The sequence below is a fragment of the Pteropus alecto genome, unplaced genomic scaffold, assembly GCF_000325575.1.
Source record: "Pteropus alecto unplaced genomic scaffold, ASM32557v1 scaffold395, whole genome shotgun sequence".
NCBI lineage: Eukaryota > Metazoa > Chordata > Mammalia > Chiroptera > Pteropodidae > Pteropus > Pteropus alecto.
Window position 1 is genome coordinate 1,025,053 of NW_006438643.1, and position 11,663 is coordinate 1,036,715.

Genomic DNA, 11,663 nt, shown 5'->3' on the forward strand with positions numbered 1-11,663 from the left:
CAAAGCCATTTTCCACCACTGGAGAAAGATTTAAATCTTTCTGTAAAAAATGCAGAGACAGAAAGAATAAAAGATAGTGTCCCCCTCCCCGCCGCCCCCCCAAAAATGTCAAATGATTTTGTGGGGAAGGAGTCAGAGACCATGGCCTATCTGTGGATATGGTTATACTGCAGAAGACCTGAGATAGAACTGATGACCTCTGCCCTACTCCTTTCTTACCCTTTCATAATCTTTGGTATGGAACATAAATGTCATTGTCCCTTCCATCCTGAGTACAGTGTCCATTCCATTTTCTGATCTCACTTCACTCTGATTGTATTTTCCTAAAAGCCACTCAGGGACCCTAATGAAAAGTTTTGGAACTAACATCTCGAGCACTACCAGCTTCACACTAACAGCCCTCCCAGAGATGGAGGGCTTGGAGCATTGGTTAGCTGCCTTCTTCCTGCTGCTTTATGCTTTCTCAATCCTGGGCAACATCCTAATTCTCTTCATCATAAAGGAGGAGCAGAGCTTGCACCAGCCAATGTACTACTTCCTGTCTCTGTTGTCCGTCAATGACCTGGGTGTGTCCTTTTCTACTTTGCCTACTGTACTGGCTGCCTGGTGTTTTCATGCCCCAGAGACTGCTTTTGATGCATGCCTGGCCCAGATGTTCTTCATCCACTTTTTCTCCTGGACAGAGTCTGGGATCCTGCTGGCCATGAGTTTTGACCGCTATGTGGCCATCTGTAACCCCCTGCGTTATTCTACTGTGCTCTCTGATGCCCGTGTGGCTCATATGGGCATAGCCATTATCATCCGCAGCTTCTGCATGGTCTTCCCACTGCCTTTCCTTCTGAAGAGGCTGCCCTTCTGTAAGGCCAACGTGCTCACCCATTCCTACTGCTTGCACCCAGACCTGATCCGCCTGCCCTGTGGAGACACCACCATCAACAGTATGTATGGCCTGTTCATTGTCATCTCTGCCTTTGGTGTAGACTCAGTGCTCATCCTCTTCTCCTATGTGCTCATACTACGCTCTGTGTTGGCCATTGCCTCCAAGGAGGAAAGACTTAAGACCCTCAACACATGTGTGTCACACATCTGTGCTGTGCTCATCTTTTATGTGCCCATGGTTAGTGTGTCCATGGTTCATAGATTTGGGAAGCATGCCCCTGAGCATGTGCACAAATTTATGTCCCTGGTTTATCTCTTTGTGCCTCCAATGCTCAACCCAATTATTTATTCCATTAAGACTAAGGAGATTCGTAAGAGGTTACACAAGATGTTATTGGGACATAAGCTGTGACCAGGAAGAGACTTTCTGTAAAGCTAAGTACCCTAAGAATTTGTTGTTATTGCTGATTTTTGGGTGTACTAGGCTAGTCCTTTGGAGGATTTCAATCTCCTTCTATGAATAGACCTATGATTGGGTACACGCCATTAGTCATATGGTATAACTTGGCTATAACCCATAACTTGAAACTTCAGGCCACCTTACATTGTAATTAAACATGTCACAGGTTGCCACAGATAACTTCTCTCAGAACTAACAAGGAAGTGGGTCTTCGATTAGACTCGTTTATTTGTCCCAGTACACTAATATCATCTATGCTTTCAATTAAATCTCAAAAACAGACAAAGATGAATGCATGTTATAAACCATAGTGTGGCTGGGGATTATGTTACTTGAGATAATAGGTATCACATAATAATTTTAAAGTAATATCAGTTTTGAGTATCTTTAAACCTAAAAAAATAAAGATACATAATAGCTGTGATTACACTTTTGAAATAAGTAAAAACATTTCTGAATCCTATAAAATGGGACATATATGCTTGTCATATTGACCATGCACTATAAACCATGTAACACCTAAAACTCAGAAGTTTAAAACCAGAAGAGAAGTTTTATGAAAAAATAATCATTTGTTGTCATCCCTCAGGCATGACTGCTAGGGGAAGGAGAATTAACTTTCTTCTAGGGAGCTAGCAAACACACAATATGGATGGCAAATAGATGCTAGTGATCAATAGTGGGGCAAGTCTGCTTTAGAGGCATTGGGAGTTTGACCCATGATTTGCCAGAATATGGACTTTCATGGCCTGTAGTGAGCGCCCAAGACTGGAGTCTTCAGCATATGTTAAAGCAGAGGAGAGCTGGCTAAAAGGTACCAGAAAATTTACAGAACATAATCCATGGAGAGTAACAGCCATGAAGAGAGAGGATTCCTTTTCAAATTCATGCAAAGCATGCACAGCACAGAACATGCAGGCTTGCAGACACTTGAAGAGGTAAGTACAATGGTGTGGGCACTTGAACTGGGCAGTAGACAGGCCAAGGCATAATTCATCCTATTGGATGACCGGGGAAAGCAGACACTGGAACAAAAAGTTATCACATTTAAAAAAATCTTTCTCTTTTTTTTTTCTCAAGAATCATGAATAACTTTTATAAAATAAACCTGTAGGGACTGAATGATATGATGATGCCCTAGACATATGAATTTCTTGTAAACATCTTCTGAGTGCCAAATTGACTAACCATTATTAAAATAAATAAATAAATAAAAAGAATAGAAACCTAGAGATAATGTCTTCAACAGGAGACTCTCAAGTATCCTAAACAAGGGAGGTATAGCCAAACCACAAAATTTGAAATTATGTGGTAGGAAACAGTGTAGTGAAAGAAATAACAAAATTTACTCTGATAAGAAATTTAAGCTAAAAAAACACAAAATGACAATAATCAAAAAATCACAAACACCCACCATCAATAGGAGAGGACTACACCCTAAGCAGAAACCTAGGCAGATAGCTTTGAGATCGATTGGTGAAGCTGCGAACAATCCTTACAAGGTCCAAGTCCTCATGCACTTGAGCAGATTGAGCAATGCAACTGTAGTTTTAAGCATTTGAGAAACTCAGAAATTCAGAAAGTTATTCTGAAGAGATATAACCTCAGCCTAAAAGAAACCACATACAACAGGTAAAGATCACATGAGTAAGAGAGAAAGAAGATTCTGATGACAGGTAGAAAGGCTGTAGAGGATGCAAGAAAATGCTGTTGCAGCTACATCAACTTCTCAAGCTGCAGGTACAACTTAGAAGGGAGGCCTGTAGAGCTCTACGGCTGGAACTGAAGAAGGAAACCAAATATCTTCTAGAAACAGACTTAGCTCTGAAACACAGAACTGGCCTACTTTGAACTATTCGCACAACATCAAAGGGAGCTCTAGAGCCACGAAGCTGGAAAAGCTACCTTGTCATCCCCTTCCAGTCCAGAGAGTCCTTCTGCCAGTTGCCCAGGAAAACCATCCTTCCTTACATGTGAGGATAAAAGTTGGATGTAAACTAACTCTGTATACAGTTATGAGCAAAAATAACAAAGACAAAGATCAACCCATGGCATTTAGAATCATTTACAGTGGGACCTTCCTTTAAAATAAATACAAATGCTTTTTTTTATCCTAATGCTTCTGAATGTCTATAACTAAATATTTAAAAAACATTGTTGATTTAAGTATTTTTAGGCTTTAAAATATATATATATCTTAATATCAACTGCAAAATTGAGAATTTACAGAAAAAAGCATGAGGATTGGAAGAGTGAGTACTACTGAAACACTAAAGTATTTCTATTATCATTTTGTGCAGTGATCTCTTATTTATTCATTTAGCAAACACATACTGAATGACTAATATGGTCTTAGCTCTATGCTGAGCACTGGGATATGGAGATGAATTGAGTCTGGTTCCCGATAACATACAGCGTGTGACATTAGGAGATGTTTCTTTGTGTGTGTCTCACCAGTTGAATACAGATGTGCTAAGCTAAGCTCTGACTAAGTAAAGGATCACTGCACGAAATGGTGTTAGAAATTTATTTTAGTGTTATAGAAGTACTCACCTTCCAGTTCTTAGTTAAATAAAGACAATCGAAGCATTTGCACATGCATGCTTGTGCACACACACGCAGAATAACTATAACCTTTTATACTGAATATAAATTATAGAGAAATATGTTAAGGGGACAGAAAATTAAAAGCTTTTATTTTCTTACTATGAAAAAAATAATCCACTACATATATGTATGTATATATGTATATGTTTTATTGCTGCCTAATAAATATTGACAAATTCTCTAATTAATATACTTGTAAAAAAAGGCCTTTTCTTTCTGAGATAAATTGTTTTTGTTTAAACAGAAAAATTAGTACTTAAGTAGTGTACTGACATATAAATAAATAATAAATTATAAACCTGTTTATAATATTTTGTGTGAACTGGAGGCTAAAAGTTCTTTAAGAAATTACATTGAAAATCAATCAGGATTGGTTTCAAAATAGTTCTCAATTGTCCAATTTATACCTGAATCATGTCTTATAACTCTCTTTTCCCCTAATAACAATAAATTTGTTTTCCTACATTATTTGTAAAAATGTTCTTGTAGATATTTGAATTCTAAATGTTAAATGGTATTTCCTTTTGAATGTAACCATCGATCTCCATACCTTGTTGAATAATTGACATGGGAAATATTTTTATTCTAGGGTCTATAACCCTGTTACATAAAATTCTGAATATATTTGTTTAGCAGAAATTTTATTTGGGGGGTTTTGTATTTATTTTACTTGCCTCTTCTACATTTAGTCAAACATTTACTTATTAAATTGCTGACTCTTAGATTTTTTGCATTAAAATTACACAATAGAATTTGTTTACACAATGTCATGTCGCATATTGAAAAAGCTACTAAGCATTCTACCAATTGTAAGCTGTTAAATATTTACAGTAGAATTTGTCTCAGTCAGAGATATTGGGCTTGACTGTTGAGACTCATAATTAAAGTTGACTCTAATTCATTGTTGCTTACAGTCTGTCTTTCATTGTAAAAATGTGGATTGTCATGCAAGAAACTTTTTTCTTTTCGCCTGTAAAATGGGACATTTGCCTTAAATACATAGCCTTAAGACAGTTCACATAAACATTTCCTACATTTCCACCAGTAATACTCCTCCATCACGCTGCACCCATTCAAAACGTGGTGTAGTGTTGAAGGGGTACTTAAAAAGAAATATGTCGTTAGTAAATGTGTCTCAGAAAACTTTGACATACTCCTTTCATTTCTCTTCAAATAGGTTTCTCTCATAAACTCTAATGACTAAACCCCATAATCACTGAGCCTTCAAGCCTAATGCTGTGCCTGCTATATTGTAGGTTTCAATAACTATTGCTGAGTGAATAAATAAATGAATACACTGTCGTTATGTTTCTTATAAACAAACAAAAAAGTCAGAAGAGAAGCTTATACATTTTTCCATAAGAATTATACCCACTCCCTGACACTCCCCACTAAGTATCTACATATTTTAGACCAGAAGTTGAGTAAAGGACAGTAACTAAATATCTTTGCTAGGAGGAATGAAAGTTAAGAAACTCTTTAGAGAGAAATTTTCTTGAACAACATAACTGGCAGTAAATGATGTAAACTCAAGATCATCCAATAACTAATTTCGCTTTTTGCATTTCTGTTAGTTGAGATCTGTTTGTCATCTAAAATTTAATAAAGCCTGCCATATACCAATGTTTTGGGTAAGTGATACATGACTCCAGAAATTTATAGAAAGTTTTGGCTGGGAATTATATTTTCCATTTAAAGAGTATTGGAAGCTTATACAAATTTCAGTGAAATATCAAATGTTTAGGTGGTTTTAGCTGATCCCTGAGTTATAGTTACACATGTAGCAAAGTACTTAAATTAAATAATCACTTCATGGATCATTTATCTCCTGTATTTATTTTCTTACATAGATTTGATAAACAAGTTTTCTATAGATATTAGAAGAAAAGAAAAAGAAAAACCAATTTATCTTACAAATATGAACACAAACCACATCCACTTACACCCAGTTTGACAAATTCACAATAACCTTAACTCAGAAGATAAACTCTGTACTCTGATCTTATTTATTCCTTTTTAAAAACAGTTTCTGGGTGAAGAGCATTTCTCATCCAACTGAATTGTAATTGCAGCAACAAAGTAGTCTTGTCCGAGCAGTGCTGATCAGGTTTGGAAATGGCTTCATGAGGTAGGGCTGGACCTCTCGGTGGTGCTCAGGAAGTGAGGCTGATGGTCAGTTATGCCCTGTGGCTTGTCCATTACCCTCTTGATCATGCTGTCGTTTCTGAAGGTTCTCCTACATCCTGGGCTACACAGAAATTAATTTTATACAAGTCCACACATTATGAATTTGTTTTTTTTTCGATTCTGTATTACATTCTGGTTATTTTAACTTTTCTATGAGTGTTAGTATGAGGCACAGATCAAAAATTCTATCTTACCATAACTCTGTTCTAATTTCTTCTCTCTCTTCATCAACCCACCTGACACAGGCCCAGAGAATGAGATATGCTGCCACGATGAGGCAGGACAAAATAATGACTTTTATAATTCGGATTCTTTTTTTTCTCCATAAACTTCAAAATGGTCCCTTCACAAGCTTAGGTAAACCATGTTTGGTATTGTAATTTTTTTAGATTTCAGGCGTAAGGGGATCAAAATAAAAGAAGCATAAGAATTTCTTTTCTCCTTCTTACTAGGTCAAAATCTAAGTATTTTTCCATCAATAGAGAAAAATGTTGAGTTCCAAGAAAATCTTGGTAAATAAAAAGAATTAAAAGAGTGTTTTTGTTTGTCTTGTTCATTTGTTGCTTTTAGGTTTATGGACATAGACAATAGATTAGTGGTTGCTAGAGGGCACAAGGGAGGTGGGAGAGTGGAGGTAGACGGGGTAAAGGGAGTCAAATATGTGGTGATAGAAAGAACTCTGAGAGGTGAACACACAGTGTAAATATATATATGCTTTACTGTTAAAGTGTATAGCTGAAATTATTGGATTTTGTTAACCAATGTCACCATAAAATATAAATAAAAATAAAAAAAAGAAAATAGTTACCAAAATCATAAAATGGCAAAAAATTTAGAAATTAACCTGAAGAGATCAACTCTCAGATGATTAACTGTCAAGTTTGCAAAAATAAATTAAAACATTGAATAAAATATCTCAATAACCATTATATCTCAATAATCATTATAATTTGTGATTGTCATTATTTTAGAGGAAAAGCTGAGATAAAGACAGGATTATTTTATAGGGTCACATTGTTCATCCAAAAATTCCTTTACCAGTTTTACTATTTCTAATTTTTGTGGTTCAAATAATTGTCCCTCCATTCAATTTTTTATTCCCTATCTATTCTCATCTACTTGAAATTCTCATCTTAGTCATCTCACCAAGGCTAAAAGGATTAGGCATTGTGAAACATAATAAACACAGTGAAAGAACCAATGTTAGGAACCGCTCAGCTTGCAAAGATAAATAAGACAGTACCTGCTCCCAGGAAACCTACAATCACAAAAGGGACCTAAAACAGTTACACGGCCAACTACATAATTTCAGATAGAATGTGATATGTGTTTTTAAAAAGGTGTAGTGAAAATCAAAAGGGAATTTCTAAGATGGGTAAGCTCATTTTGCAAAACAAACAATAAAAATTATAACAGTTAACATATATGGAGACTTACTTCCAGCATGTACTGTGATTTACATGCATTATCTTATTCAATCCTATGAGATTGTTTCTATTATTATCTTCATTTTACAGAGGAGGAAAAAGCTAGAGTCTTTTGGACTAGGCACTCAGCTCAGACAACATTCACTGCCCATCCAAAGACAAGATTTGGGGAGAGAAATAAGCCCTCACTTGGTCTAAAACTGTGTTTTCCAATATGGTAGCACAAGAGCACTTGAGATGTCACTGGTCCTAATGAAGATGTGCTATAAGTGTAAAATACATATCAGGTTTCAAAGATTTAGTACCAAAAAAAGAATGTAATATATCTCATTAAGAGTTTCATATTGATTCAGTATTGAATTAATAAAATGTTCAATATATTCGGTTAAAAAAAAAAGTGTTTTTACTTAAGGCTAAACAATGGCTTATCTGAGGCCTTCTTTAGATGGATGCTGCAGGAGTGGCCCTAAGATTTTCTTATGGCACCTGCCTCACTAGAGGAGACAAAATCCCAAAATGCTTTTTCCCTTATCCCCTACAAACAAGCAGAATTTCTAATTGATGATGGAGAAAAAAGGGAAGGAATAAAGTGGAGAGGAGCTAGGGGTTCTTTCTAGGAGACTCATATTCCCCTGTCCTTTTTCCTGTTACACCACTGGGTTTCAAAGTCAGGTCTGTGGTCAAAGGATGTCTGTCTCTCGCTCCCTGGGGTTTGAATCAGTAAGTAATTTCTTCACTTTTATATAGAAGCTTTCCAAAGTCTTGCTTTTGCATCTATACGTTCATTTAAAACTAACTTTCAAGGCATTATAAATATTATTATTTGATGTTACAATAAAGATCTTCTTGCATAAATTATAAAGGTTATTATTTAAATTGACTAAGACCACGTTCTGACTCTAGACCTCTAATATCTCAATTAATTTCCATTAAAATCAAGCTGATGTATGTTATTCAATCATACCCCTAAAAATCATTTATTTAGAATACAGGGCGCATATATTATGAGTGTCTCATCGTACTTACGGACATATTTGGAAATCTGGGTTCCAAACACTTACACTGTCTCCTTTCAGAAATAGTTCTCTCCTTCTGGCACTGATGTTTCTCCTTTGTATTTCCTCCATAGAGCTTTATATAGAGATTTAAAAAAATCTAGGTAAGTATATGATCTGCTGGGATGAGATCTCCAGCCCAGTTTCTCTGATGAGTTAGGTTAGACTCGGTAGGCCATCTTCTTTATTTGAGTCTAGAAGTAAACCCAAATTTATTCTGGGAGCCCTAAAATTAGGCCAAGACAATTTTTATTGTATCACTCAGCTCAGCTGATATAGAGAAAAGAATAGGCAAGGAAAATCAATATGAGCAGTCTGAACGAATTGTTTCCTAATATCTCAATCATAAATGCTCTACTCTGCCTATCCTAGGCCTTTTTGTAGCTGGGAATCCTAGAAGGACATAATTTCTGACATTTCTTATGTCATTGTGTAAAGGAAAATTAAAATCCCAACAAGGGAAGAAAAAGAGAAGTCATGCATCTGGTACAATGTCAGAAAAGAGTTTATGGTTCAGATAGTGAACACTTTTTCTTGCAGGTGGTATTGAGTCGTGGGTAGATAAAGGAAGCAGAGAGGACCTAGAATTTCTACTAGATGTCAACATCTATCAGTTTTCCTGGGTCATATTTGTTCTTACATCTTATGGCAAGTTCTGTCAGTACCTCAAATTTCACTTTGTGAAGTTAAAACAACTGATGAATGTTTGGGAATGCACATGGTGGCAGCAAGGAGAGCAATGGTGATGTTGATAGTGAGGCCATTGGACAGAGAAGCAGTATTTGTACTAGTTGGGTACAAATGCTGGAGCCAGACCAGTACTGAATCTCATCTAGATCCTGTATTATGTATTACCCTGAACAATGTATGTAATTCTCTGTACCTCGTAGAATTGTTATGAAGATGAAGTGAATTAAGGCACATAAATAATTTAGATCATCAGAACCTGGCACTTTCAACAACTCAGTGTATTATATTAGTAACATTTATTATGATAGAAAATAATTCTTAGCTTAGATTAATCTTCCTCTGTAAAGCTTTGTCTAATCACTCAACTGCTACCAATATTTATCTAATAATATCATTGACGTTTGCTGAATGTACTACGCATTTGGTTTGTGTTATGAGTTTGGTTACTCCATTTCTTAATAGTTTACTTTTTCCCCAGTACCTCATCTTATTCTTTTTTTAAAAAATTATTTACTATGATTATTTATGCCTATAGCACCTGGTCTTCCTAGGTGGTCTCCTATCCAAGTACTAACCAGGCCTGACTCTGCTTAGCTTCCGAGATCAGACATCGAGCTTGTTCAGGGTGGCATGGCTGTAGACCATGGACCGTGGCTCCACTGGGTTGCGAACCCAGGACCTTCTGTGAGTGAAGCAGATGTGCTAACCGCTACACTATGGAACCACACCCTTATCTTATTCTTGATGGTAATATGATGATGATAATGACGATGATAATGATCATGATGGCATCACAGTTGAAAGCCTACATCTACAATAAACATCAAATTTTTAAAGCCAAATGTTAAAGTGACATTCTGACTCTGCGAAACATGCGGACAATGGCTCGGCGGATTTCCTTTGTCTTGGCGCTATAAATGAGAGGGTTGAGCACAGGGGGTACAAAAAGGTAGACATTGGGCATGAGGACATGTATGTAGCGTGGGACATGCTTTCCAAAACGGTGTACTGTTGAGACCCCAATCATTGGCACATAAAATGCAAGTACAGCCAGGATATGTGACACACATGTGTTAAGAGCTTTGAGACGTTCCTCATGGGAAGCAATGGACATAACAGAGCGTAGAATGAGCATGTAGGAGAGAAAGATAAAAAACAGATCCATGCCAAAGGTGGATATAAGAACGAAAAGTCCATAGATGCTGTTGATAGTGATATCAGCACAGGCCAGCTTCATCATGTCTGGGTGCAGGCAGTAGGAGTGGGAAAGAATATTGGATCTGCAGATAGGGAGCCTCTTGATGAGGAAGGGAAGAGGAAAGAGGGTGATGAAGCTCCTGGCAGTGACAGCTATACTCATTCCAGCAATTACTCTATTGGTGAGCACGGTAGCATAGTGCAAAGGATCACAAATGGCCACATAGCGGTCAAAGCTCATGGCCAGCAGAATACCTGACTCCATCATGGAGAAGGAATGAATGAAAAACATCTGGATTAGGCAGGCATCAAAAGCAATGTTGCGGGCATTGAGGCAGAAGGTTCTGAGCACAGTAGGCAGTGTGGCCATGGACATGGCCACATCACTGAAGGACAGCATAGACAGGAGGTAGTACATGGGCTCATGAAGGCTGGGCTCCACTCGCACAGCCTGCAGGATCACTGTGTTGCCCCCAAGGGCCACAGCATACATCACACAGAGGGGCCCTGCTAGCCAGGAGTGAGAGCTCTCCAGACCAGGGATACCAGTCAGGAGGAAGAAAGCAGGGTGAGTGACATTGAATAACCCCATGGCAGGAGGAAGCCAGGACACTTCTCAGGATCAGACCTTCTGACTTGGAGACTTCTGAGAGTTGTATTTACCAAAGGACAAGAAATGATGGAGTAATGGACACAGCAGATGATGTCTACACAGTTGGAACTGATGTGTTCATGAAATCACTGGATTTGGGAAAATGCAGGCAAACTTCATTTCTTTATATTTTCTGATCACCAGGCCACATCTAGGCTACTATTGCCCTCTGCTTTACGAAAGAAGAAAAACATTGACAAACACTTCAAAAATATCAATTAATTACAAGAAAAATATTTAAACTCTAGTTTCCACAATTTTAATGTTTTAGAAGCATCATAAAATGGAAATGTATTAGCTACAATTCATAGGTAGTTATAAAAAGACACCAGGGGTTTGAATTATCAGTAACTCTTGGAAGTATTTAAATATATCCTTGATTAATGAGAACATTCCCCAGAACTAGTTTGAACTACAGTTTGGTCAAGGAGGGAAGGGGCAGTGAGAGTGGAAGAAATTGACTGCCTGGGGAGATCAGCCTTTCATTGGCAGAGTTGCTGCAAAAAAAG

General features: G+C 37.2%; 2 protein-coding genes across 2 annotated transcripts; one reads left to right on the forward strand and one right to left on the reverse strand.

Annotated features, from left to right (window-relative positions):
- The first annotated feature begins 346 nt into the window (after window positions 1–346).
- On the forward strand, window positions 347–1,291 carry LOC102895506 (olfactory receptor 51I2). The gene has a single exon (XM_006915685.1). It carries the CDS (start codon window positions 347–349, stop codon window positions 1,289–1,291), a length of 945 nt encoding a protein of 314 aa, XP_006915747.1.
- An 8,818-nt stretch (window positions 1,292–10,109) lies between these two features.
- On the reverse strand, window positions 10,110–11,169 carry LOC102895764 (olfactory receptor 51I2). Its single transcript, XM_006915686.1, has one exon. The coding sequence runs from the start codon at window positions 11,092–11,094 to the stop codon at window positions 10,150–10,152; it is 945 nt and encodes a 314-aa protein (XP_006915748.1). The 5' UTR covers window positions 11,095–11,169; the 3' UTR covers window positions 10,110–10,149.
- Between the last annotated feature and the right edge of the window lie 494 nt (window positions 11,170–11,663).

Coding starts and splice junctions, on each gene's coding strand:
- LOC102895506 (XM_006915685.1), top strand. CDS start 347: ATGAAAAGTTTTGGAACTAACATCTCGAGCACTACCAGCTTCACACTA.
- LOC102895764 (XM_006915686.1), bottom strand. CDS start 11,094: ATGGGGTTATTCAATGTCACTCACCCTGCTTTCTTCCTCCTGACTGGT.